Source organism: Cannabis sativa, chromosome 1 (genome assembly GCF_029168945.1).
Source record: "Cannabis sativa cultivar Pink pepper isolate KNU-18-1 chromosome 1, ASM2916894v1, whole genome shotgun sequence".
NCBI lineage: Eukaryota > Viridiplantae > Streptophyta > Magnoliopsida > Rosales > Cannabaceae > Cannabis > Cannabis sativa.
The window spans coordinates 50,207,361-50,231,551 of record NC_083601.1 but is presented as its reverse complement, the minus strand read 5'-3'; the positions used below and the strand labels follow the sequence as shown (position 1 = coordinate 50,231,551).

General features: G+C 32.9%; 3 protein-coding genes and 1 non-coding gene across 17 annotated transcripts in view; 2 read left to right on the top strand and 2 right to left on the bottom strand.

Moving 5' to 3' along the window:
* The first annotated feature begins 1,004 nt into the window (after positions 1–1,004).
* Positions 1,005–4,210, top strand: LOC115705219 (protein SINE1). Its single transcript, XM_030632486.2, has 3 exons — positions 1,005–1,374; positions 2,028–3,372; positions 3,484–4,210. The coding sequence occupies exons 1-3, from the start codon at positions 1,370–1,372 to the stop codon at positions 3,943–3,945; spliced, it is 1,812 nt and encodes a 603-aa protein (XP_030488346.2). The 5' UTR covers positions 1,005–1,369; the 3' UTR covers positions 3,946–4,210.
* On the bottom strand, positions 4,151–5,726 carry LOC115705220 (protein NDH-DEPENDENT CYCLIC ELECTRON FLOW 5). The gene is made up of 3 exons (XM_030632487.2): positions 5,160–5,726; positions 4,537–5,007; positions 4,151–4,464 (listed from the first exon to the last, which is right to left on the bottom strand). Exons 1-3 carry the CDS (start codon positions 5,667–5,669, stop codon positions 4,270–4,272), a joined length of 1,176 nt encoding a protein of 391 aa, XP_030488347.2. The 5' UTR covers positions 5,670–5,726; the 3' UTR covers positions 4,151–4,269.
* A 91-nt stretch (positions 5,727–5,817) lies between these two features.
* LOC115705221 (uncharacterized) overlaps positions 5,818–24,191 on the top strand; it is a 31,475-nt gene continuing 13,101 nt past the window's right edge. For 2 of the 14 annotated variants that reach the window (XM_061108485.1, XM_061108484.1), the window contains exons 1-5: positions 5,818–6,102; positions 6,302–6,356; positions 6,716–6,751; positions 6,848–6,892; positions 7,277–7,360. In XM_061108485.1, the coding sequence (XP_060964468.1) occupies positions 5,933–6,102; positions 6,302–6,356; positions 6,716–6,751; positions 6,848–6,892; positions 7,277–7,360 (390 nt within the window). In that variant the 5' untranslated portion in view covers positions 5,818–5,932. Of the gene's footprint in view, positions 6,103–6,193; positions 6,357–6,715; positions 6,752–6,847; positions 6,893–7,276; positions 7,361–7,489; positions 7,562–8,115; positions 8,155–8,494; positions 8,595–8,813; positions 9,962–10,576; positions 10,925–24,191 lie in introns of those variants that run through there. The other 12 variants (XR_004009422.2, XR_009685728.1, XR_009685727.1 and 9 more) reach the window with 12 other exon arrangements.
* On the bottom strand, positions 13,833–13,939 carry LOC115715416 (small nucleolar RNA R71). The gene has a single exon (XR_004011287.2). It is a non-coding gene; the product is annotated as a small nucleolar RNA R71 (small nucleolar RNA).

Here is a 24,191-nt window from a genome sequence, read left to right as displayed (position 1 = left end):
GTCGGAGGAAAAACTTCTCTAGCAAAAAGTTACGAACTTTAAGAGCTTGTTTGACTGTGTTTTCAGTTTTTAAAATTGTGTTTTTAAAAGTGAGAATAGAAAACAGTTTTTTGTTATTTTAAAAATTTAATGGTGTTTGGCACAAATTTTTAAAAAATGTTTTTAGATTTTTTTTTACGAAAAAAAATTATTATTTTAGCACCATACCATGACATTAACCCATCCGGGTCTAGGTTCGGGTATGGTTTCGGGTCTAGGATCCGACTATGTGAGTAAAATATAAAATATAAGATGGTAGACAAAAAAAATTGTTTTTGAATTTACTGCCAATATCTTTTTTTTGGTGGCAAAATCCCATTAAGTTTACTTTTGTAAATTTGATACGTCAATTAAATATCACCGTTAAATACTGATGGACGACTACTGTGTACACCTGTGTATATGTGAAAACAAAACTTCGAAGCCAATTTAACAATAAAATCTAGGGAAATTTTATTTACACCCTAAAATTTTCTAAAGGCACTCTATTTTAATAATTTTAATTTAATATAAAATTTATATCTTTAGTTATACTAAATTTTTTCAACTTTTTTCTTCCAATTCATATACTTAAAAAATATACCTATCAAATAATATTAAATTATATATTAAATATTATGAAAAAAAATTTAAATAAAATTTTTTATTAAATTTTCTTAGTAAAAAATAAAAAAAATATATATACATGAGTTAGAAAAGATTATGAAAATAAAATCAAAATAAGTATTAAAATTAACATAAAATAATGTGAGAAATTTTTTTAAAAAAAATATCAAGAGCAATTTTTAAAAATTATTTAAGTTTATATATTTTTTAATAATAGGGTGTATTTATAATTTAGTAGGATGCAAATAAAAGTCCCAAAATCTAACTGACACTCTAAATTTACAAAAAAAAAAAAATAAACAAAAATGATTTTTTCGTAAAAAAAAAACAAAAAGAAATTAAGTGTATAAAATCAAAAAATCAAACTATTAAGTACAAATAACAGAAAGAAATATTGCAAAACTTTAGGTAAAATGGTGGCAGGTGTAAAAGGATAGCGGTGGAATTTAAGAGAAGATTTGAAAATTTTGTTTTTATTTGTGAACAAAATATTTGAAATAGATTCACTCAGACAATACTGAGAGAGGAACCCGGCCGCCAATTCAAACTTAAATTAAATCTCCACAAAACATTTCTTACTTACCAAACACTCACCTAGAAAATTATCATTAATCGATGATCTTCCCTTTTCCTTCTCACCTGACAAGACCATCTCCGACACTGTCCTTGGCCGTCTGGCTCTTCTAACTCCGGATCTTCTCACTGGTCTTTGTTACTATCGGTCATGAGGTATAACTACTGAGTTTTTAGTTTGAAGTTTGAATCTTTTGTCGGCTTAAGGATTAATGAACACTAATAAACTCTTTTCAGCTACACATGAGAGGTTCTGATCAATTTAGCTTGATATATTATTTTGATGAAATCCGACCCTTGCAATTTTGTGTTCCAAGACTCAGTAATGGGTAGTGATATGTAAATATTTTGGTTCTTTTATTTGTTTTTTCTTCGTTCTATAAATATTTCTTCGTAATATGTGTCTATGTTTCAAGATCAGAAATACCCATATTTTATTTTTGTTTCTTTAGATAAAAAATAATCAAAATCCTCAGTTGTTTAGAACCTGAAAAAAAAAAGAATTATGAGAAATAACCAAGGTGCATTGGTAAAAGATTCTTGGGTCTTTCTCCTTTGAACATAAGGAGAATTCTCTTTTCTTAGCCAATTTGTTGATTTTGTAATTTTCTTTTCTTTATTGAAAAAGGGACATCTCAAATTTTCTGTGCTGTTAAGATATAAGAAAATGCCGTTTTAGCACAAACTTCTGACACTTTTGCATTTGAGAATGTTAGACATTGCATTTGAGTAGGTTAAATAGATTAGTATTGTTTGTTTGAAAATTTGCAGAAGACAAATCATTTATTTATTTGTTTTTGCAACTCAAGGTGGTCAACAATGGGTAGAAATCTATATCCATTACTACAGGAAGAGTTGAAAAATCTTGACAAAGATGCTGATAGTCGCAAAGCTGCAATGAGAGCACTCAAATCTTTTGTGAAAGATTTGGATTTTAAGGAGATCCCTCTCTTCATTGCTGAAGTTTCTCAGAAGATAGAAGCCGGATCTTTGTCTGGCGAATGCACGATTTCACTCTATGAAGTCCTTGCCCGTGTACATGGCGCCAAAATAGTGCCACTGATAGACACCATAATGAAAACCATAATCAACACCTTGGTTTCAAGTGCAGGGTGTTTCCCTCTTCAACAGGCTTGCTCAAAGGTTGTTATGGCTATTGCAAGATATGGTATTGACCCAAGCTTTAATGAAGAGAAGAAGAGACATGTAATTCATTCACTCTGCAATCCTCTTTCAGATTCTCTCTTGGGATCTCAAGAGTGCCTTACTTCAGGTGCTGCCCTTTGCTTGAAAGCTCTTGTGGAAAACGACAGTTGGCGTTTCTCTTCGTATGAAATGGTTAACAAGGTTTGTCAAAATGTTGCTGGGGCTTTGGTGGAGAATTCTACTCAGACCAATGCACATATGGGGCTTGTTTCGGCTTTAGCAAAACGTAATGCTGTAGCTGTTGAACCATATGCAAGGTTGTTGATACAATCTGGACTGAAGATAGTAAATGCTGGCATAGAACAAGGGAATTCTCAGAAGAGGCTGTCAGCTATTCAAATGGTTAATATTTTGATGAAATGTTTAGATTCCTGGAGCATATGCTCAGAGCTTCAATGGATAATTCTAGAGATGGAGAAGTGTCAATCTGATCGGATGGCATTTGTAAAGGGGGCTGCTTCGGAAGCTTTGCAAACAGCAAGGAGAATAGCTGCAGGAAAAGGGTTGAATTTTGATAAAGGACCTGATTTAGTCACTGGACCAAATTTTAGAGTGGGAAACAATGACAAGAAGAAGTTTATGTTGAATGCTGGAGACCAAGCTACTGTATCACCTGGACCACAGATTTTCTATTCCTTTCCTGAATATGACTCCTTGATTGATTCTCCTATTTTATCAACTGAGGATATTCAATACTTGGATAGCGATAGTAGTGGTGCGGATAAAATGCTTTGGAATTACGATAATGGAGGTGTTGATGTGTCTCTGAAGGATGGATTTTTCTCTGGGATTGCTAAAGCAAGTGGGATCTCTAACACAAAATCTGATGAGCAACCTAGTGCAAATAAGTTTGCTGATAACAAAGAAAATTTTGACAAAGAATTTTTAGGATTCTCACAGAGCATTCCCAGTAATAGAATCTCTAGTGGAGCTACAAGCAGTCCTTTGGTAAGTTACACTTACACATGCATTTTTTAGTGTAAATCTTATACTTTGCTACATTTTAATGTTTTGTTTATTTGTTGTAAGAGCTAATACATGTGAAACCTTTTGAATCAGACTCCACACACTCCAATCAATGTTGACAACAACAATATCTTCAAAACTCCAAAGAAGCTTGTTCACTCTTTTCAGGATCCAATTAAAGTGAACTCAGTTTGTTCTGAAAATCAAGCGAGAAGTTCTAGAAATAATTCCCTGGATGATTTTGAATGGAGCTCAGATTGTAGATGTGATCATAATTATATATCACATGATGATTATGATTATAGAGATGATGAGAAGTTGTATGCTGATGTTGACCAATTTTTAGAAGGTTCTGAATCTGTGTCATCTACTGAAGATTTTCCTACTGATGCTGATTTACAAGTATCTCTGAAAGTAGTTGCTGAAAACAAAACTGGTCATCCGAAGTTGGTGCTAAAATTAGTTTGTGGCCTATCTTTTGCAGCAATGGCTATCTTTACTCCACTCATTTGGTTAAATAATCAAGACGAGGTTGGATATCTTGTTCCAACTTAATTTAGTTTTGAATTACTTGTTTCAGGTGTATGCAATCTTTTAATGGTTAGATTACAAATTAAAACTAATGTGTTCTTTTTTGGGTGTTATAGAAAACAGTAAATTTGTATTTTGTTTGTAAGAAGCTTTGTATAGTGTAGTAGTATATCTTAGAACTTTTACAATATGAGATGGGGTCGAACTATAGTATTGTGTGAGGTTTTAATTGTAAGGAAGGATAATTTTTATTTCATTCTTGATTGTTTGGCTGGTTTGCTCAACCAAATATTACATCTACATTACATTGATACATGTATGTATGTAAAATGATGTTGGAGGCATGGCTTAGAGATTTGGATTATGCAAATCCTGTCCAAGCCTTAACACTGTTTCAGCTTCCACAACTATTGGCTTAAGCATGGCTGATTGGCCTACACATATATAAGAATACTTGCCATACAATTCATGAGTAGAGCCTGGACTTAACATGTATAGTTCTTCAAATCCTTTTCTTCCAACTACCACTGAATTTCTTCTACCCTGTTAAATTGGAATGAGAATTAAACAACAATTAAGCAGATTGTTATGAGAATATGGAGTTAATATAAGTACCCGATCGATAATTGTCATGTTCCGTGGTGCACTAGTGTAGATTTGACTCATCTCTTCTCTTAAATGTTTGTAATTATCAGTTTCTTCACCCTCCAATTCTTGTCCCGAATCACCTCGGTCGCTCTTTGTTTGATCACCATTGCTGTTATTTGGATTATTTGGACGCCAAAAGGCCATTTGACTCAACATTTGGCCAAAACCAAATCCCATCTTTTGGCCAAAGTCTGGAGGAACAATACCAAAGTTTGATGAAAATGGAGGCCTGGAGAAGAAATCCGATCCTTCTAATCCGATTGCATAAGTTGCATCAGGAGAGCTCACCCTCAGATGGCTCAGAACACACCCAGTCAATTGAACTGGAGCAGAGCTAGAGTTTGATATCACAACTTCTGAACTTAATTCATCCTTTTTAAGTGTCACTATGTGTTTAACTTCAACCATGGCTCCTGACTCACTGCTGATTAGTTCCACCTGCACTTCTCAAAAGAACTAAGCTTTTGTGTTAGTAACTTGGCTTCTAGTTCTACCATTGTACATAGCAATAATTTAATCCTAGTACCATTAACCAAGAAGAAAACTTTACTTAAAATGTCATTAGAGTTGAATCTCCAAAAAAAAAGGACCTGAATGGAGTGCTGAGAATTCCCACTAATATTCTTCAGTGCCCAGTTAGTTGGAGACCAAGAATGGGCATACTCAGTGGTGAAATCCAAGACCAAAGAAACACCTCCCTGAATAGAAGCAGAGCCTTTTTCCTCCTCGAATACAGAAGAGTGCAGCATCTCGTCCGTGCCTCCATGCCACATGGCAGCCTTGTAAGAAGTGATTAAGCCACTTGGCAACATCAGAATGGCTGTGCTTCCATTCTCCAGAGTCATCTGAGCAACACAGTTGTCCCCAATCCCTTGGAATGTGACTCCATGACCACTGAACTCTTCCTCCAAGTAATCCACGTTGATAGGATTGTATGGGATTGAAGCCACTCTTGGAACTATCAATTGTCTCTTGTCATTACTTGATTTGAAGTGAATGTAATCTGGTGATGAAGAAGAGAAAAGGGTTTGATTGGTAACAAGTTTCTTGGTGGAAAAATGAATAGGATTTGGTAAGAAAAGTGAAGTGAAAGTAGCCATGGAATGGTACTCATTCAGTAGTCAGCCACTTTGGTTTTCTACTCTCTTTTTTATCTTATGTTTTAGGATAATGGGTATATTTGTAATTTTAAGAAATCCAAAGGAACATCACAAACAAAAATCAGTACATATCTTATCCATACCATACTCATCATGTTTACACATTATTAAATATCTCACCTTTCACCGTTTGATCTCTGTTTTTGAGATATTTTGGAGTTAAAATGTAATAGATTTTGTCAGACGAAGTTGGTGTTAGGATAATGGAGATTGGTAGCCTCAAGGGAAAAGCTCTTCCACCGCCATGTCTGTTACCCCAAAACACAGCTCCACCGCTTCGGCCTCGCATTAACTTTTCCCAGCTTTCTCACGCCGACCACACCTTGACGCGAATTCAGACCTCTGGTATCATTGCTTGCCTTCGCGCCAATACGTATGACCTATCGATACTTTGTTACTTGATATTGTTTCAATTAGGAACATGTTGTATTCTATGTTTCAATTAGCATTCTTATCTATGTTAGTAGATGAAACCGGACCACTAATTCATCCAATCACTTGGCTGCCAACTACTGTCAATTGGTCATGGTGTGGAACACATCGTACTGTTTAGTTACTTTCCTTTCTTGTAGTGCAGAGTTGGCAATGGAAGCTGCCCGTGCTGCACTTAGTGGTGGAATAACAGTGGTGAGTTTATTTATTATTGTTAAATGAGACAATGAATTTAATTTCTTTATTGTATAGGCAATATTTGATCTTTGGGTGTAATGAAATGTGACATGACGAATTCCAATTGCTGCTTCAACAGTTTCATTATAATTTATTTTAACAAATCATTAATAAATAGCAAAATATACTAATCTAAAATCCAAGTAGTTGCAAATATTGATCGAAGCACATAAGGCAAATAACAAAATTCAAAGCCCAGTTTCCTTTTGTTGTAAATATTTGTGTTGGATTAGTTAGAAACTTGTATTTGTTTTTCTTTGAATGATTATCGCCAAATGATGAGTTAATATTCCATTTTCTATCTTTTGTTTCTGTAGCTGGAGATTGTACGGTCAACTCCAGGTGTGTTTGAGGTTGTTAAAATTACATCTTCCCATGCTCTCTGTTTAGCTAACTTTTCTCTTTCTTAAAATTTAGCTTGATAATCATTTCTTACTTTTTAAACTCAGGTTCTTAAGCAGCTGGTGAATGACTATCCCACAACCGTCTTAGGAGTAATCATTTTACCTCACCTTCTGCATTTCTTTACATTATTGTAATTTCTTGCAGGAATAGCCTGTTTCTTGTTATTTAACTCAAGCTTGTGTCAAACATGCATGATCTTTCTTTTTCCAAAAAAAAAAAAGAAACAAGTGTATGAATAACATAGATTCCTCTGTTTTAGAACTTATAATCTGCTTTCCCATCTAAAGAGAGACTAGGTTCATGAGACTTTTTCTGTTTAGAACTTTTAAGTAATCTTAAAAATTACTATAATGAATGTGAAAGTGCATTCTCACATTTAGCAAAATGCTGACTTTCTGCGAAAAAGCCTCTTTGTGTCTAAGAAAATGTTTCTTAGAATTGTTTCATGAGTTTTAAGTGGATGAGTTCTTCAGGTTGGTACTGTTCTTAATATCGAGGATGCCAGAAAGGCAGTTGGTGCTGGAGCCAAATTCCTCATGAGCCCTGCAATTGTGAAGGTAAGTTTATAAATGCCTTCCTAATTTATATTTACCACTTTTACTATAGACTTTCCATGTTAGAAGTTAAAGGAAGCACCAATTGGATTGCTTATTTGTGTTTATTTTATGTTTTCATCGTTGCTTCAGGATGTTATCGATATGGATGGTTTCCAGAACGGTGAAGTTTTATACATACCTGGTGCAATGACCCCTACAGAGGTATGAATTGATATGAAAGAACACCCATTTCTAAGAATTCTACATGATTTCAGTTGAGTATGACTAATATTATAATTTATGTCTTCTTACTCTACTCCTATCTTTTTACTTAATTTTTATTGATGAATGATGTAGATCTAAATAGAAGAGAAGAGAGAAATAGAATTACTTCATCAAAATATTTTTTTTAACAAGAATTGTACATATTTTGGTAATTTTGTTAAGCCAGAAAAGTGATGAATACAACTATTATAGATAACAAAGCATAGACTAAGTATCAAACTTAAAAGAAAGAACATTAAAAAATAAAAACTATTTCAACTAGGTAACTAATTCTAATAATGCATAACAAACTAAATTCTCTAGTTATTCAGTTAAATGAAACTAAATATGTATAAATATCTTATCCAGCTTTTATATTTGTCTTTCATAAATATCATGTGATCTTCTTCAATGAATCTCCGAGCATTTTATGCATCCTTGCATTCTGTTTAAGATTGTAACTGTAACTTTATCCTTCAAGGAGTACTTAAGCATGTATATATGGTTTACAGATATTGTCTGCTCATGATTCGGGTGCCAAAATTGTGAAGGTGAGTCTTGGTAATTTGCCCTGCTAAATTCGACAACATGCCAAATTGTTTCAGATATCATCAGTCATTTATCATTTTCCCATCATGTTCAAGAAAATGTGAACCCCTTTGCTTTGCAACATAGGGTTTGTTAAAGTTTTTAACTGTCTTTTTTTCCTTTTGTTTAATTAATCTAATGGTCAATACACCTTGATAAAACATAGATTAATTAAAGGTAGTTACTTCTGAAATTGTGTTTTATCAAGGTGTATTGAACATAGATTAATTAAATTGTGACTATTTCATCTTAGTTAAATTTATAGGGATTGAAGTTTATAATCTACATCTTATATGGAGACAGGTATATCCGGTTTCAGTATTAGGTGGTGTACAGTACATATCAGCACTTAAGAAGCCTTTTCCTGATATCTCAATGGTTGCTTCCCAAGGAATTACTATAGGTGCGAATCTATTACTGTAGAAGTTAAAATTAATGCACATAAAGAAGATAACAACAATATTTGAGTTGGGAAACAATATTTGTTTGCGCATGTTTTTTTTAGTGCTGCTGCATCAAATTCAAAGCCCTCCATCCAGATTTCTCGTATTATTACTTGCAAATTTTTGCATTGATTCTGAATTTGGTTGATTTTGTTTTTTTTTTTCCCAATTTCTTGCAGATTCAGTGGGAGAGTATATTGCTAATGGAGCTTCATCAGTTGTTTTATCAGATGCCATATTTGATAAAGAGGCAATGGCCCAAAATAATTTCATTGTCATTCGTCAACTTGCACATTTTGCCACTTTGCAGGCCAGCCAAGTACTAGAAATGTTAGACTTTATATTTAATTATTACTTTTACGATTATTTTCACATATTTTGATTGGTTTCTTTAGAAATTTAAGTGAATAAAATTTTCTGAAAAAAGAAAATAAAAGAGTCAAGTGGGAAGAAAACAAATGGTCAAAAGGTTCTCTGCTTGTTTAGCAAATCTTACAGTATTTTTGGATAATGAAACTATTATAGATTTTATTTTGTTAGAATCTAATTCGCATTTGGACAATTTCTTAGGTGGAGCCATTGTCCTTATCTTCCGAAAGAGGGATTTTGACTAGGTTCTTGTCTTTTCTTGTCACTCAAACTCTCCTTTGTTTTAACTGCAGCATTATCATGTCGCTCCTCTGATAAACCTCCAATCCGTTTTACATATCCCGGGCATAAGGCCACCTAGCTAGAGTTGATTATTATTTCTTTTTCTTTTTTACTGCTTTTGTTTTTGGCTAGGATATTTGGGGTTTGTTTCCTTTTTGTTGAGGCCTTGGGATTGGAAAGGATGTTGTGCTCTTTATGATGGCGAGAGTAGTTGGGAGAAAGACACTTTGTTTTGTAAAGTTGAGCTGTGCTCTAGGAGAGTTCTCTAGCCTCTCAAATTTTAGACTTGCATTTTCCAGTTTTCTAAAATCTCAGTCATATTTACATCATCATATCATCTCATTTGAATCCTTAGTTCTGGACAATTTTTTGGTTTTGCTGCAGAGTTCAGTTTTCTTGAATTCATTCTCTTTTTATCTGTTGCTTCTTATCAAATTCCTTTCATGCACATTGTTTTCTTAAAATAGTTTTTAAATGATTAATGTTCCTTAATTTTATAGGTAGTCATGACATCTGATTAAGTTTAATTCATGCAGGAAGAGAAGCTTTGGGTAAAACTTATTGTACCAGAGTAGACAATTTTCTTTTGCAGCATTCTATTGTAGTACATTCATATCTGGTTTTATGAAAAGTTATGGCCTCATCCTCAAGGACTTCAAATAGACTTATAAATCAGGTACAAGTTTGACCTCAATCCTCATGGGCTTAATATAAGATCAAATACAGCACATTACAAACTCCCAATCTTTTCACTTTTACTTCTTGATGAATTAGTTATGGGTTGATGAGATGACCATGCTTAATGAACATTTGCTTTTGTGAAATGTATGATATATTTTTCACTCAGTTGCCAGCTAACTATATATACCTCAGCAAACTTGTACAATACTCAAGTCAAGGCTCCGCGTCAAGCCTCCATCCTCCTCGTTTCCTAGAGCCTTGACTTGATATTCTATTAGTAAAGTGTGTCATATATATTGAGGGAAGGGGAAAAAGGGGGGAATGACATGAAAAGTCTTTCTTAAAACTTAGCATTAAGGGCGTTACAATGATCATATTTATCACTTCGCATTCGCTTAAAACCTAGAGAAGTGTATAGACATTTACTGTTAAATATGAGTTTCTTCCTCTGTAAAGAGAGAAGAAAGAGTGTAAGAATTGGTAATCTAGTCCATTCATCGATATCTATATAAGACTAATACTGCTAAATGTGAGTTTTTCAGTTATACAACTAGTTTCAGCTGCAATCAACTACTTTAAGTTCGAGCTTGTTGTTTTTGTTTCTTTGCAGGTTGTAAGCTAGTGCACATGGCAGCAAAAGATTTACAGAGGAGTGTAAAGAATCAGAAGAGTTATGAAACTGAATTGGAGTTAGTTTAATAATGCACCAACTCAGTCATAGAAAGATAAAGATTCAATCCTACTGGATAGGCTAGCTAGTCATAGGGGTTCTGAATTCTAGTTCTGGTTTCTTGTCACTTTCAGCCTTCAAGGAGGAATGTTATGTCATCTAATAGTGTAGGAACTTGTGTCATATTCTGATAACTAAAAGTTGTGTACATGAGACTTAGACTAGACTTTCTAAATGGTGAGATAGTTGTCACTGGTTTTATAGATATAATGCAATTTAGTTCTGCAATTGCACCCACTAGGGTCATATATTTGTCATTTTCGATTGGATTACAAATAGTGACTTGTCTCCCCAAGAGATAGATGTGATCCTGTTATATTAAGAATTGTACCACATCACATGTAAAGCAAATATATTTATTATTCTTCATTTATAAATTATCGATGAAGAAACTAAAAGATTAACAATTATGTAGCTAAATTGTAAAATAATTATCAAAATAATGTTGGATAAAATTCAATATTTTTTTCTGGTTTAAAAACGTGTGAGCTAGTATACTCTGATACAAATAGGTTTTTTATACTACATATTGAAATTTTTAACGTAGATATTTTAAAGTTTCACGGTTATTTTATAAAAAGACAGTATTTTTTTAAAAAATTCGTGTGACAGTAAAATTGTAAATTTTTACTTAAAAATATAATATTTTTATATAAATCCATATATAAATTAACCTCTCTTTTCGTTTGTGACGCCAGTTAACTTTTTCTTTTAACGCTAAACATAATATTTTTTTGTTATAAAATAATATAGAATATAAATTTTAATAGGAGAAGAGAGAATGAAATTTTTCTCAGTAGTTTATTCTAATGAGGTAAATTTCTGTTTATACAAAAATATGACTAGAATAATGAAGAATTAAATCAGTGAAATAAAGGAAAATATAATCAAGTATTTATAGTGTTTATTAATGCATTGATTTAGACATCTATAATAATATTTTATAACACTCCCCTTGAATGTCCATAAAAACTTTCTCATTAAAAATTTGGTTGAAAATTCAGTCAATAGAAAAAGAGTGCAGTATGAATTAACTCCCTCTCATTTAGGCATTCGTGGAGATCTTCTTATTGAGGATTTCCGATCTTATATGTCATCTTCCCAAATGTTGATGTTGGTAATAATTTTTTGAATAAGTCTGCAAGATTGACACTTGATTGAATACGTTGGACGCCAATATAATTATTTTCTTGAAGATCATGTAGTAAGAAGAACTTGGTGAAAATGTTTTTGGCTCTATCTTCTTCATTATAGCTTTAGTTGAGCAATACATTTCGCGTTATCTTCATGGAGAATTGCTAATGTTGATACTGCATTATTGAGTGTAATTGTTAGGTTATATTTAGCCTATGTTTCGGGTCTTTAAAGTTAGCATTTTCTCGTCTATTGGTGTCTTTTGGAGCAGTTTTACGCTTGATTTTCATTGTTTCAGGTTCCCGGGGTGTTAGCGACTTCGAGAGTTGGCGAAGACTCAGTTTATCGAGTTTTGCCTATAGTCGCGACCAGCTTAAATGCTAGTCGCGACTAGGTACGGAAATCGCAGATTTGACTTAATTTTGATTTTTCTCTAAATTGGAGGCACACCTCTCATCCCTATATAAGGAATACGACTCTGAAGGTCAACCTAAACAGAAATAGACCTAAAAAGTGGATGAAGGTGGAGAGGAAGCTATCTTGAAGACCCGGAGCGATATCACCTTCTAGTTTCTTTCTTTTACCCTTAATTTCTTTTATGTTTAGTTTTGTTTCTGAATTAATCATGGATGTTTTTAAAGTTATGATGAACTAAATTTCCCATTAAGGGAGGATGATGAATGTTGTTTAAGTTTATGCCTAGTTAATAAATAATTGCCATTCCTTCATCTTGTTTGTGAATATTATCTATATTTGTGTTTAATTCCATGTGCAAGCTTGATCACCTTTTACATGTTTAATGATCTCAATTCGAAATCTGAAAAGTGAGAATTGAGAATGCTAAAATTGGATAGTCTAGGTTTCGATGTGAAACGAAAGTATTTACATAGCCTTAGTGACAAATAGATTATTGCTTAATGCTGATTTTGTGTTGATTTAATTAAGAAGTTAATTAGAGAACATAAGATTTAGAACCTAAAAGATCTGAAAAGAGTTAGGTTAATTTATAATCTGTCATTCACATTAAGATAAGGATAGCAATTAGGTATTAACATTGGTAACTTATCAACAGGATTCACCTCCCTAATCTCTCATCTTGATTAATCGTCGTTTATTTTCTTTTTAATTTTCTGAGTTATTTATTTTCAAATTGCAAAATTATTATTTTACCAAATAGAATCATAAGTATAGTTTAGTAGTACTTGATCCAATTCCTTGTGGTTCGACCTCACTTGCGTGAGATACTACTTGATTGCGTATACTTGCGTAGTAAACATAAAAATTCGTAACAAGTTTTTGGCGCCGTTGCCAGGGAATTGTTTAAAGATTAATATTATACAAAATTATACTAACTTCTACTTTGGTATATTTTCTCTTGGTGATTTTCTAACCTTTCTCTTGCAAAACTGTTCTTATCTATTTCAGGTATTTTGAGTGCATGCGCCGCCAAGGGCAAGCAATTATACTACCCATTGACCCTGAAATTGAGAAAACTTGTAGGAGAAACCGAAAGAACAAGAGGCAAGAAGGAGTTTCAGCAACTGCTGAAACAACAGAAATCATGGCTGCTAATGTGGATGCGAATCCTGTAAATAACGGTAATAATGGTGGTGCCGTGAAAGATCAAGCTAATGGCCGTAGCTTGAGAGATTACATTCTCCCTACTCTGACGGGAGTGCAGTCATGTATCAGGCCACCGGCAGTGGATGCGAATAACTTTGAGATCAAACCTGCCATACTTCAAATGGTGCAGTCTTCAGTTCAGTTTGGTGGCCTCCCTTCTGAAGATCCTAATCTGCATCTCTCTAACTTCATGGAACTTTGTGAAACTTTTAAAGTTAATGGAGTTAGTGATGATGCCATTCGACTGAGACTGTTCCCATTCTCGCTCAGAGAACGAGCCACGAGTTGGTTAAACTCCTTGCCACCCAACTCTATTGCCACCTGGAATGATCTGGCAACGAAATTCTTGTCAAAGTTCTTTCCTCCAGCAAAGTCTGCAAAGCTGCGAGGAGAAATCAACAACTTCTGCCAGTAAGATAATGAATCTCTCCATGAGTCTTGGGAGAGGTTTAAAGATCTGATCAGAAAGTGCCCTCATCATGGTATAGAGAAGTGGATGCTGGTCCACAATTTCTACAATGGGTTGGTTGGTAACACTAGAACTCTAATAGATGCAGCAGCTGGTGGAGCCTTTATGAGAAAGAGTGCTAATGAGGCTTACGATCTATTGGAGGAGATGGCTCTAAACAATCAGCAGTGGCCAACTGAAAGGAGTCAAACTAAGAAGGTAGCTGGTGTGTTAGAGGTTGATGCCATCACAAAGTTGACAGCTCAGGTTGAGGCATTGACAAAGCTAATTGCAGGGCAAGCTAAACAAGCCCAAGTTGTTTGTGAGATATGTGGAGGAAATCATCACTTTTCAGAGTGTCAAGCAGATGTGGATGATTTGCCAATGGATGAAGCAAAAGCCATTGGAAATTTTTCGCAGAATAACAACAACAATTATGGGTTCAACTAGGGTGGTAACCGAAGAAACAGTGGGTTCTATCAGCAACGAAAATAGGATAAAATCAAGTATTGCTTACCTCTTTTCTTATTTCTTTTAAAATTTTGATTATTTTATCTTATTTTTGAATAAAAGGTCAGAAATTATTTTTTTTATTAAAATTTCTTTCGGTAAATTGACCTTATTTAGAATAAGATTACTATATAATCATGGTATTTTAAAAGAGGAAATAAGATATTTTTGTTAACTTTTTTAAATTTTGTTATTTTACCTAAATTAGATTGTAAAATGAGAAAAGGGTATGTATTTACCATTTTCTATTTTATTGAATATTTAATTTATTAAATAACATGAAATTTAAAAGGGAAAGTTAGCAAATTTATTTTGAAATGATATTTAGGTTACCCAAAACCTAATTTTTTCAAAAATTATAGGTTTAATTTTAATTTATTCTTTAAAACCGAATTTTTTTTAATTAAATTTCGAAATAAAGATTTATATCTTAAAATTAAATAAATCCTACTTCCAACTATCCAAATCTAACCTTGTTGCAGGAGTATGTGTTTTAGATTGTTTGTAAGTTTTCTAAAACCTATTATTGCTTGATCTAAATTGCCAGGGTTAACTTGTTGACAGATCAAATGATCTGATTTTAACCCATGGTTCAATTGATGATAGATCAAGTAAATAATTTGTAACAGGTAATTTTTACAAACTTCTTTCATCTGTGTATGACCTAGTAACATGATAGGATCCATCCAAATCTGTGTGCCTGTGTGAGCCTAAATGTTTAATTTCTGTTATAGACACATATAGGTTGTTGTTGCTAAATAAAATGTCATAACCTGATAGATTTTATTTAGGCTCATTTAGTTAATGGGCCTATTCAATTAATAACAATTGTTCATTTTAAGGTTAAATTCCTCTCTTTTGGGCCTTGTGTGAGAGTTGGGAGCCTTAGAAGTGGGTGCGACATACTGGACCCAGCCCCCCTCACATGAACAACCCCAATTGTGAAGGCCCATTTGCCTAATTTGGATAACTGTGTTAGGTTAATTATACTAGTTTGACCTAATAAAATTAAATAGCAACATAATTAATTTCTTCGAAATTAATTTAAGAAAAACATAGTTTAATGAATTTCATTTCTAGATAAACTATTTGTATTTTTCTTGTATTTAATTAAATAAAGAATTTTAACTAACTAGATTCTTTCTGAAACTTACTTTTATTATTTCATTAAATATTCCTATTTAAGTTATGAATTAGTTATTACTAATTTTCTCCTTTAATTTAAATTTGAATATAGTTTTATTATAATATTAAGCTGAGGAATTCTAGGAATTAGTTATTGAAGGGCTCGTTTGGAACGCCGTATTAGGTCGTATTGTATTGTATTGTATTGTATTATATTGAATTGGATTATATATCATATTTTTATATAATACTATGTTAAACTTTAATTTATACTAAAATATTATATATTTAGGTGTCCATAAAAGTTAATACCACATATAGTTTTACATAAAAATATTACATAAAATACAATTCAATATAATACAATACAATACAATACGACCTAATACAGCGTTCCAAACGAGCCCGAAGATTCTTAAAAGATATTATTTTAAGTTGTTTTTTTAAACTTAAAAAAAGGGAATATCTTTAAATTAGGTAGTTACCACCTAATTTTGATATTTAATTAAATTTTGTTTGGAAAATTTTAAGTTTGTAAATTATAGATTCTTTCTATAATAACTTAAATCAGATATTTTTCAAATCTTGAAAAGATACTTAGTAGAATTGAGATATTTTCTAGATAGTTATTTCTATACTAATTATTATTTCTAATATAGGAAAATATCATTGATTGTGAAATTAATTGTTTAATAGTTAATTTTGGTACAATTCAATTAAGGATATTTTTCCTTCTATTAAATTAGAAATTAATGATTAAGCCTTCTCAATACTTAATTATTTATTTCCTGAATTTAATACATTTAATTAAATTGAAAATTAAATATCTAAGTTGATTTTCATAATGATACTTAGGTATTGTTATTTTCATGACATTTAATTAAATAAGAAAATTATTTTAAGTTGGGTATTTCCATAACAACTTAAATTTGAATAATTTTCAAAATATATTTTATTTATTTTATTAATCATTTTTTTTTTCAAAATTGCATTTAATTATGCAAGATGATTTTGAATTTATCTTGAAAGATAGATTGAAGTTGTAAATTAATTAATTTAATTAATTTTGAATCAACTTAAATCAATGATCTTTTCATTTAATGATTAATTTAAAATAAAGGAACTGAAATATATTATTAGAAATTGGATTAATTAGTCAAGAAAATCTAGATAGATAATATTTTTGCTTGAAGTATTTTTTCTACGTAAAGTTTGATTTATTTTAATGTATTTCGAAAATTGTATATTTTCGGAAATACAATATATATATTTGTAGAAAATTTTAATTTGAGTTGCAAATTAATTTAAATTAATACAACTTAAATTAAGTAATTTTCTTAATATTTGTTGGGAAATTAATACTAAGATGGAAATAATTCATTTTATTTTCTTAACCATCTAAGTTTAATTTTACAGATATTAAATTAAATTTTATTTAGATTCTATTCTAAATTTAAAATTTAATAAATATATATAGATTTAAAATAAATAAATAATAGAAGAAAATATAATTTTAAATAATGAGCTTTATTATTTTAAGATATTCGATCTCCATTGTTGGTTTTACATAGCTATTGTTTTAGTGAGTAATCCTCCCTAATGGAGGAACGTTCATTAGCAAGTTAGCGCCGTTTAATCTCGAAAGATAAGTATGTTTGTAAGTGTTTTATATTGGTATTGATCACCCTAATGGTGGCTACTGTATAAGACTTACAAACGTATGAAACAATGGTAGAAGCTCATGAAATAGGAATGACCTTGACTCTCGCCTAAACGGGACAACGTCGGATTCTCTTTTCGATCGAATAAAAGGTTGCTAGAATGTTTGTCATTTTAGATGAGCTGACAACTCTATTCAATAGATGATAGCTTTGACTCTCGCCTAAACTGGACACTGATATCAGTTTGTTGAAAACCTTGGAAATTATTTAGGATTGATTTAGTGTTTTCTCTAGTCATTCCTACTTGCTATGTGCTAATAATTTCTGAATAAGATTTTGTGTTAAACCATAATTGATATCTATGTGTTATCTTGTAGTATCCTGAATTGCAATGTCGAATCCCATGTTGTCACTCTTATCTGAAAATAAGCTAAATGGGTCTAACTTCCCAAAGTGGAGAGAGAACATTAACATTGCTCTCATAGGTGAAAGTGCCTCGTTTGTGTTGACTGAGCCGTCCCCTGAGCAGCCAGGTGACAATGCAACCAAAACTGTGAAAGAGAAGTTCGAGTGTTGGCAGAATGCTAACAATAAAGCTCGTTACTTCATGCTTTCCAGCATGGTTGACACCTTGAAAACAAGGTTTGCAAACACTGTCACGGCTGCAGAAATCATGACGCAGTTAACTGAGCTATTCGGTATGGCATCTATCCAGTCTCATTTTGACGTGACTAAGAAATTCATCAACGCACGGATGGAACCCCATCAGAATGTGCGTGATCACCTTCTCCAGATGGCTAGTTATTTCCAGGAAGCCCAGAATCATGGTGCTGAAATGGATCAGACTACTCAAGTGAGTCTCATCTTGAATAGTCTGACTCCAGATTTTCTGCCTTACACATCAAATTATGTCATGAATAAGAAGGAACAAGACTTTCATACTTTAGTCAATGACCTTCAGACATATGAAAATTTGATTGGAGGTCCCAAGAAAAGAGGGAATAAACCTCAGAATTCTAGAAATGGTAATAAGACGAGTAATCCTGAGGCACACGTTGCTTCTACTTCCAAATCCAATCATAAGAAGAAGTGGAAAAATGCCAAGAAGCGAGCTCAAGCTGCGAAAGCAGCTAAGAACAAAAAGGCTGGAGCTTCTGGTGATACACTAAAAGGAAAGTGTTTCTACTGCAATGAGAAAGGCCATTGGAAATCCCAATGTCCTAAGTATCTCGCAAAGAAACAAGGTATTTTCTTTATAAACTGATGTGTTTTTAGTGAATTATTATCCTTTTGGATTATTAATTCTGGACTACTAACCTTGTTTATTATTCTTCTTATAGCTCAAGTTTCTTAAACTCGGATGCTGTCTTAGCGAGTTGGATTAGAAAGCTGGATGGTGGATGGAGATCGTCTACGATAAAGAAGAAGCTCAATTTTTTGAATTAATTGTTTAGTTTTTCAAACAATTTGGATTTCAAGTTTTGGGATCTTATTCCCTGTTTGGTTCTCATAATATTGCAAACAATTTTTGGTTTATAATAATTTTTTTTTAAATTGCAATTTATGAGTTGAGCTTCAGTACTTTATCTTATCTATTACCAATTGTTATATTTATTATGTTTGTATGTGTAAGTGTTTTTATTATTGATACAAATTCTAAAGGTATTTAAACTCCTTACAGAGTTATTACTACATAAACACTAGAAATTATTTCTATGTTTATGAATAATTGTTAGTTCCAAAACAATTATTTGAGAATTTGTTTAATAAAAAGATCTTTTGATCTGATAGGGGTGGAGAAAAGTTAAGAATAATATGCAGTTCAAACGATCTTTTATATCTAATGAACTCTGTATTATATTCAACTCCACAGACTCTCTATCACACTTAGAGATTTACAACCTTTAGGGGTGGATCATAATCTCTATAAACTTAGGGGTGGACTTTATTCTACAGTACCCTTTGTGACACATAATTTTAAACATGGAAATAATATAATAAATTAGCTATTATCAGAATAAATCCTTGATCTTGATTATATGTTCCAGTTTAGATTTACTGTTGTAATAGTTATTGATACCATTAAAGTTCTTTGATAATGTATCACATTACCTTAGTTGAGTGGGAGAATATTAAAATTCTTTACCCATCTTCGTTTGGTTGATAATTGTGATAGGAACTTAAGAACACCTCTGATAAAAACAAGTCTAACCATTCACATGGATAGAAATAACTTATCAGAATTATGAGAGTAAGATAGAAGAATTCTTGCATAGTCTATTCGAAAGACTTGATTCAAGATGTCTATTCCTCATAACATTTTATGGTATCTTGATTTGATTGCTTAAATCTCTAGCAAGTATTTTACACTTCAAATACTAGACTGCTATTTTGTTGACTTAGTCTTAGAGAAACTTATAGTTTTAGATTAAGATAATAAGTCACAATAAGATGTTCCCAGAAACAATAGTAGAAGGTTAAAAGTTTCTAACCAGACATCTGCTATTGAGTGGGAGCCATCTGAGATGTAATCAAATGGGGAACATTAGGGGACAATCAAGAAAGATTTATAAAAGTGACCTATATGTTATTAAGGAACTATGCATTAGTGATCCAAATATCCACACCGACTCATTAAGAATTGTGAGATGGTGGTTACTCTGGGGGTGGAGGAATCATTATAGAAGAGTGTAAAAACCCATCTATAATAATTCAAGCTTCATCAGAAAAGATATAACTTTGTAAATTTGAAATGACCAGAAAGTTATTTTACTAAAGAAAATTCTACACTGCATTATCTCAATTCCAAATTTTAAAATTTGAGAGATATGTCTTTTGTTTGTTCAGATGTACTTAATGGGTAGTAAGGATTTCAGTATCCCTTGATGAGTAAAGCATATAGTTAAGGAGGTTTCATAAGTTTTATGAACCTAGTTCCAGATATATGGGTGGATTCAAATATACTACACTTGATCAGAGGATCGAGGCAAAAGATTGATTGTAATGCACAACTTGTTTTATGTTAGTGCAAGTGGGAGTTTGTTGGGTTTTATGCCCTAAATAAAACCCATTACAATCTGATTAGTTATCAATTTAGAATTTTGAAGTGAATTATGATTACATGTATGTTACATGTTTATGGTTCAATATATATACTTGATATATGCACAAAATCAGTTAAATCCAGAACATATAGTTATTCACAATTACAGTATTGTCAATACAGTGGAATGTGATTGTGATTACATGATTCAAAAGATTTGGTCCCTGTTCATCAGTGTTTTGGATTTACACTGATGTGATAATCTGCGATGAAGTATACTTACACTTGGAGTAAGTGTTATGTTCTTTCCAGAACATTGGCAAAGTATACTGGTTTCGAATGTATGGAGTATGCATTGGACTGGACCGATATTGAACTTGGTCAAAGATATTGTAAACTTACCGTTGTATCTTTCCAAGTCAATGTCAGAAGTTGATCTTAGATTAAGAGAATATCAAATCCTGATATGCTTAGGCTCAATCTCAGGAGTGCTATTCTTGTTCTTTGATTTATTAGTTAAGCCTACCTTTGGGTCAGGATAATACATATATTTTGGGAACATGATAGCATAACTGAGTGGGAGTGCTGAACATAAATATGGAAATCTATAGCTTCTACTGGTGTATAGAAGTAAAGTGATGATTCCTTTTGAGCTTAGTTAAATAGAAGTAAATGGATGAGCTCTTGTTTCAGTGACTGTATATCAGATCACTAAAACATCATTTACAGGTAACTAAGTGTTCAAAGGGGCAAAATACATTGAGGGGTGTAAACGGTAAATTGGTCCCATCTCGATGTAAATCATCTATATAGAGGATCTCTAAATCACATTAAGATTATAACAATGGTTAAATGAGATAGCATATTGATATCGTGAAACATATGATATGCTCTATATAAGTCTGAGACTGCAATTCCAAGTTCTAAGAGTGGATTCAACAAGGAATTAATAAGTTAGGGATTTACTTGGTAAATCGGTTCAACTTATTGGAAGCTCAGCATATAGATCCATGATCCCCATTCTAGTTGAGACTATACTGTTTGTAAGACTCTGTAATTGATTTATGATTAATCAATTATAATTCTAAAAGTTAGACTATGTCTAATTTGTGAATTCTCACAGTTTAAGGATGAAATTGTAAATAGGAGGGTTTCTAGGTTTAATTATTAATTAAGAGACTTTGCATGTCTAATTAATAATTATTTTAAATGGAAATATTATTTAATAATCTATTTTAGTTATTAAATAATTAGTTTTGGCATTTAAAAGATTAGAATTAGAAAAATGGCATTTTTGGAGAAATAGAAATAAAATTGAGGAAACTGCAAAATTCCAGTGAGGCCCATACACACCATGGCCGGCCACTCTTTGCATGTTTCCCAATTATTATTTTCAATTTAAATTGCCATATAATTGCTAATCAAAGCCTAGTCTAAATAGGAAAGTGGTGGATCACACTAAATAAGGCAGTTATTCAATTACACAGTAAAAGAGGAAACTGTTTATTTGGAAAGTTGTGCTCTTCCCTTTTCCTATTTATAGCCGCCCCCTCTCTCTACTCCTTGTGTGCTTTGACAAGCTTTTGCATGCATATTGTATCACACGAAATCAAGAGAGAAAAACAAGAGAGAATTTCGAAATTCCTAGTGAGAGAGAAGTGCCCACACACATCACTCAGTACCTCATCATAGTTTGGAAGACTGTGAAGGATCACATCAAACTGAAGGACTTTCGGGCTCAGATCTTGATTATACTCTGCTACAGACAGGATTCAAGCGTTAGAGATCTGAGTGGAAGGAGACATTTAATTCCGCTGCCATCACTGTAAGTTATTCTTAACTTTTATGTGTTTAGTTCATCGTTTTAGAAGTTCAATATTAGGTTGTTAAATCAACATACTTGTGAGTAGATCTAAGATCCTGGTAAAATATATATCCAACAATTCCCACAAGAACAGTCACTGGTTGGAGGATTTGCATCGACTATAGGAAACTCAATAAAGCAACCCGAAAAGATCACTTTCCTTTGCCCTTCATTGATCAAATGCTAGACAGATTGGCGGGGCAAGAATATTACTGTTTTCTTGATGGCTACTCTGGATACCACCAAATAGCTATAACACCTCAAGATCAGGAAAAGACTACTTTCACATGTCCCTATGGTACCTTTGCTTTCAGAAGAATGCCATTCGGTTTGTGTAACGCCCCTGCTACTTTTCAAAGGTGTATGATGGCTATCTTTTTAGACTTGATTGAATCTTGTATTGAAATATTTATGGATGATTTCTCGGTCTTTGGTTCCTCCTTCGATCATTGTTTAAAAAATTTAGAAAAGGTGCTAACTAGGTGCGAGAAGTCTAACTTGGTGCTAAACTGGCAGAAGTGCCACTTTATGGTAACAGAAGGAATTGTTCTTGGGCACAAAATTTCAAAAGCAGGAATTGAGGTGGATAAGGCTAAAGTTTCAACAATAGAGAATTTGCCACCTCCAGTTTCTGTAAAAGGAGTGAGGAGTTTCTTAGGACATGCTGGCTTCTACCGAAGATTTATCAAGGACTTCTCAAAGATCTCAAAACCTTTGTCCAGTTTACTTGTCAATGGTGTTCCATTTGAGTTTGGAGAAGATTGCTTAAAGGCGTTCAAAGTTCTAAAGGAAAAATTTATTTCAGCACCGATAGTCCCTTCACCAAATTGGGAGTTGCCTTTTGAGTTAATGTGCGACGCAAGTGATTATGCAATTGGAGCGGTCTTGGGTCAAAGAGTTGACAGGGTGTTTCACACAATCTACTATGCTAGTAGAACCCTGAATGATGCTCAATTAAATTATGCCACTACAGAAAAAGAAATGCTGGCAATTGTGTTTGCTTGTGATAAGTTCCGACCCTACCTGATTGGGAATAAGGTTATTGTCTACACAGATCATTCAGCGATCAAATATCTTATGACCAAGAAAGATGCAAAGCCGAGACTGATTCGGTGGGTACTTCTACTTCAAGAGTTTGACTTAGAGATAAAAGATAAGAAGGGCACTGAAAATCTGGTAGCAGACCACTTGTCAAGACTAGAGCTGGAAGAAAGTCAGAATACGAAAGAGGTACAAATAAATGAGCAATTTCCTGATGAACAACTCTTTAGTGTGAGGGAAAACCTGATGGTACCATGGTATGCTGATTATGTCAATTTCTTTGCTGCAAAAATAACCCCTCCTGAGCTTTCGCGTCAACAATTGAAGAAGTTCTTTTCTGAGGTGAAACATTATTATTGGGAAGAGCCAATCCTCTACAAGCACTGCGCTAATCAGATAATTAGAAGATGTGTGCCTGAAGAGGAGATGTATTCTATCCTAAATCATTGCCATGCTTTACCATGTGGAGGACATTTCAGTGGGACCAGTACTGCTGCTAAGGTGTTGCAGAGTGGATTCTTTTGGCCAATGCTATTCAAGGATGCTACTACCTTTGTGAAGGCATGTGATCGTTGTCAACGGACAGGTAATATCTCAAGAAGAAACGAGATGCCTTTAACTGGAATTTTAGAAGTGGAATTGTTTGATGTGTGGGGGATAGACTTCATGGGTCCTTTTCCTTCATCTTTTAGCAATCAATACATCCTATTGTATGTCGACTATGTGTCTAAATGGGTTGAAGCTGCAGCTACACCACAGAATGATGGTAAGACAGTTCTCCGCTTTCTGCAAAAGAACATCTTTACTCGGTTTGGTACTCCTTGAGCAATCGTAAGCGATGAAGGGAGTCACTTCTGCAATAAACAGTTTGAAGCACTCCTTTCAAGATATGGTGTCCGACATCGAACTGCTTTACCATATCATCCCCAAAGTAATGGCCAAGCTGAAATTTCTAATCGGGAGATCAAGATGATTCTAGAGAAAATAGTGCAAAGATCAAGGAAAGATTGGTCAAGAAAATTAGATGATGCATTGTGGGCATATAG

Excerpts from the sequence above, each read along its gene's own strand:
- LOC115705219 (XM_030632486.2), top strand. Across the intron at positions 3,373-3,483 it reads GAGCTACAAGCAGTCCTTTG|ACTCCACACACTCCAATCAA; the intron begins GTAAGTTACACT and ends CTTTTGAATCAG.
- LOC115705220 (XM_030632487.2), bottom strand. The coding sequence starts at position 5,669 with ATGGCTACTTTCACTTCACTTTTCTTACCAAATCCTATTCATTTTTCC. Across the intron at positions 5,008-5,159 it reads ATTCTCAGCACTCCATTCAG|GTGGAACTAATCAGCAGTGA; the intron begins GTCCTTTTTTTT and ends TGAGAAGTGCAG. Across the intron at positions 4,465-4,536 it reads ACATGACAATTATCGATCGG|GGTAGAAGAAATTCAGTGGT; the intron begins GTACTTATATTA and ends CCAATTTAACAG.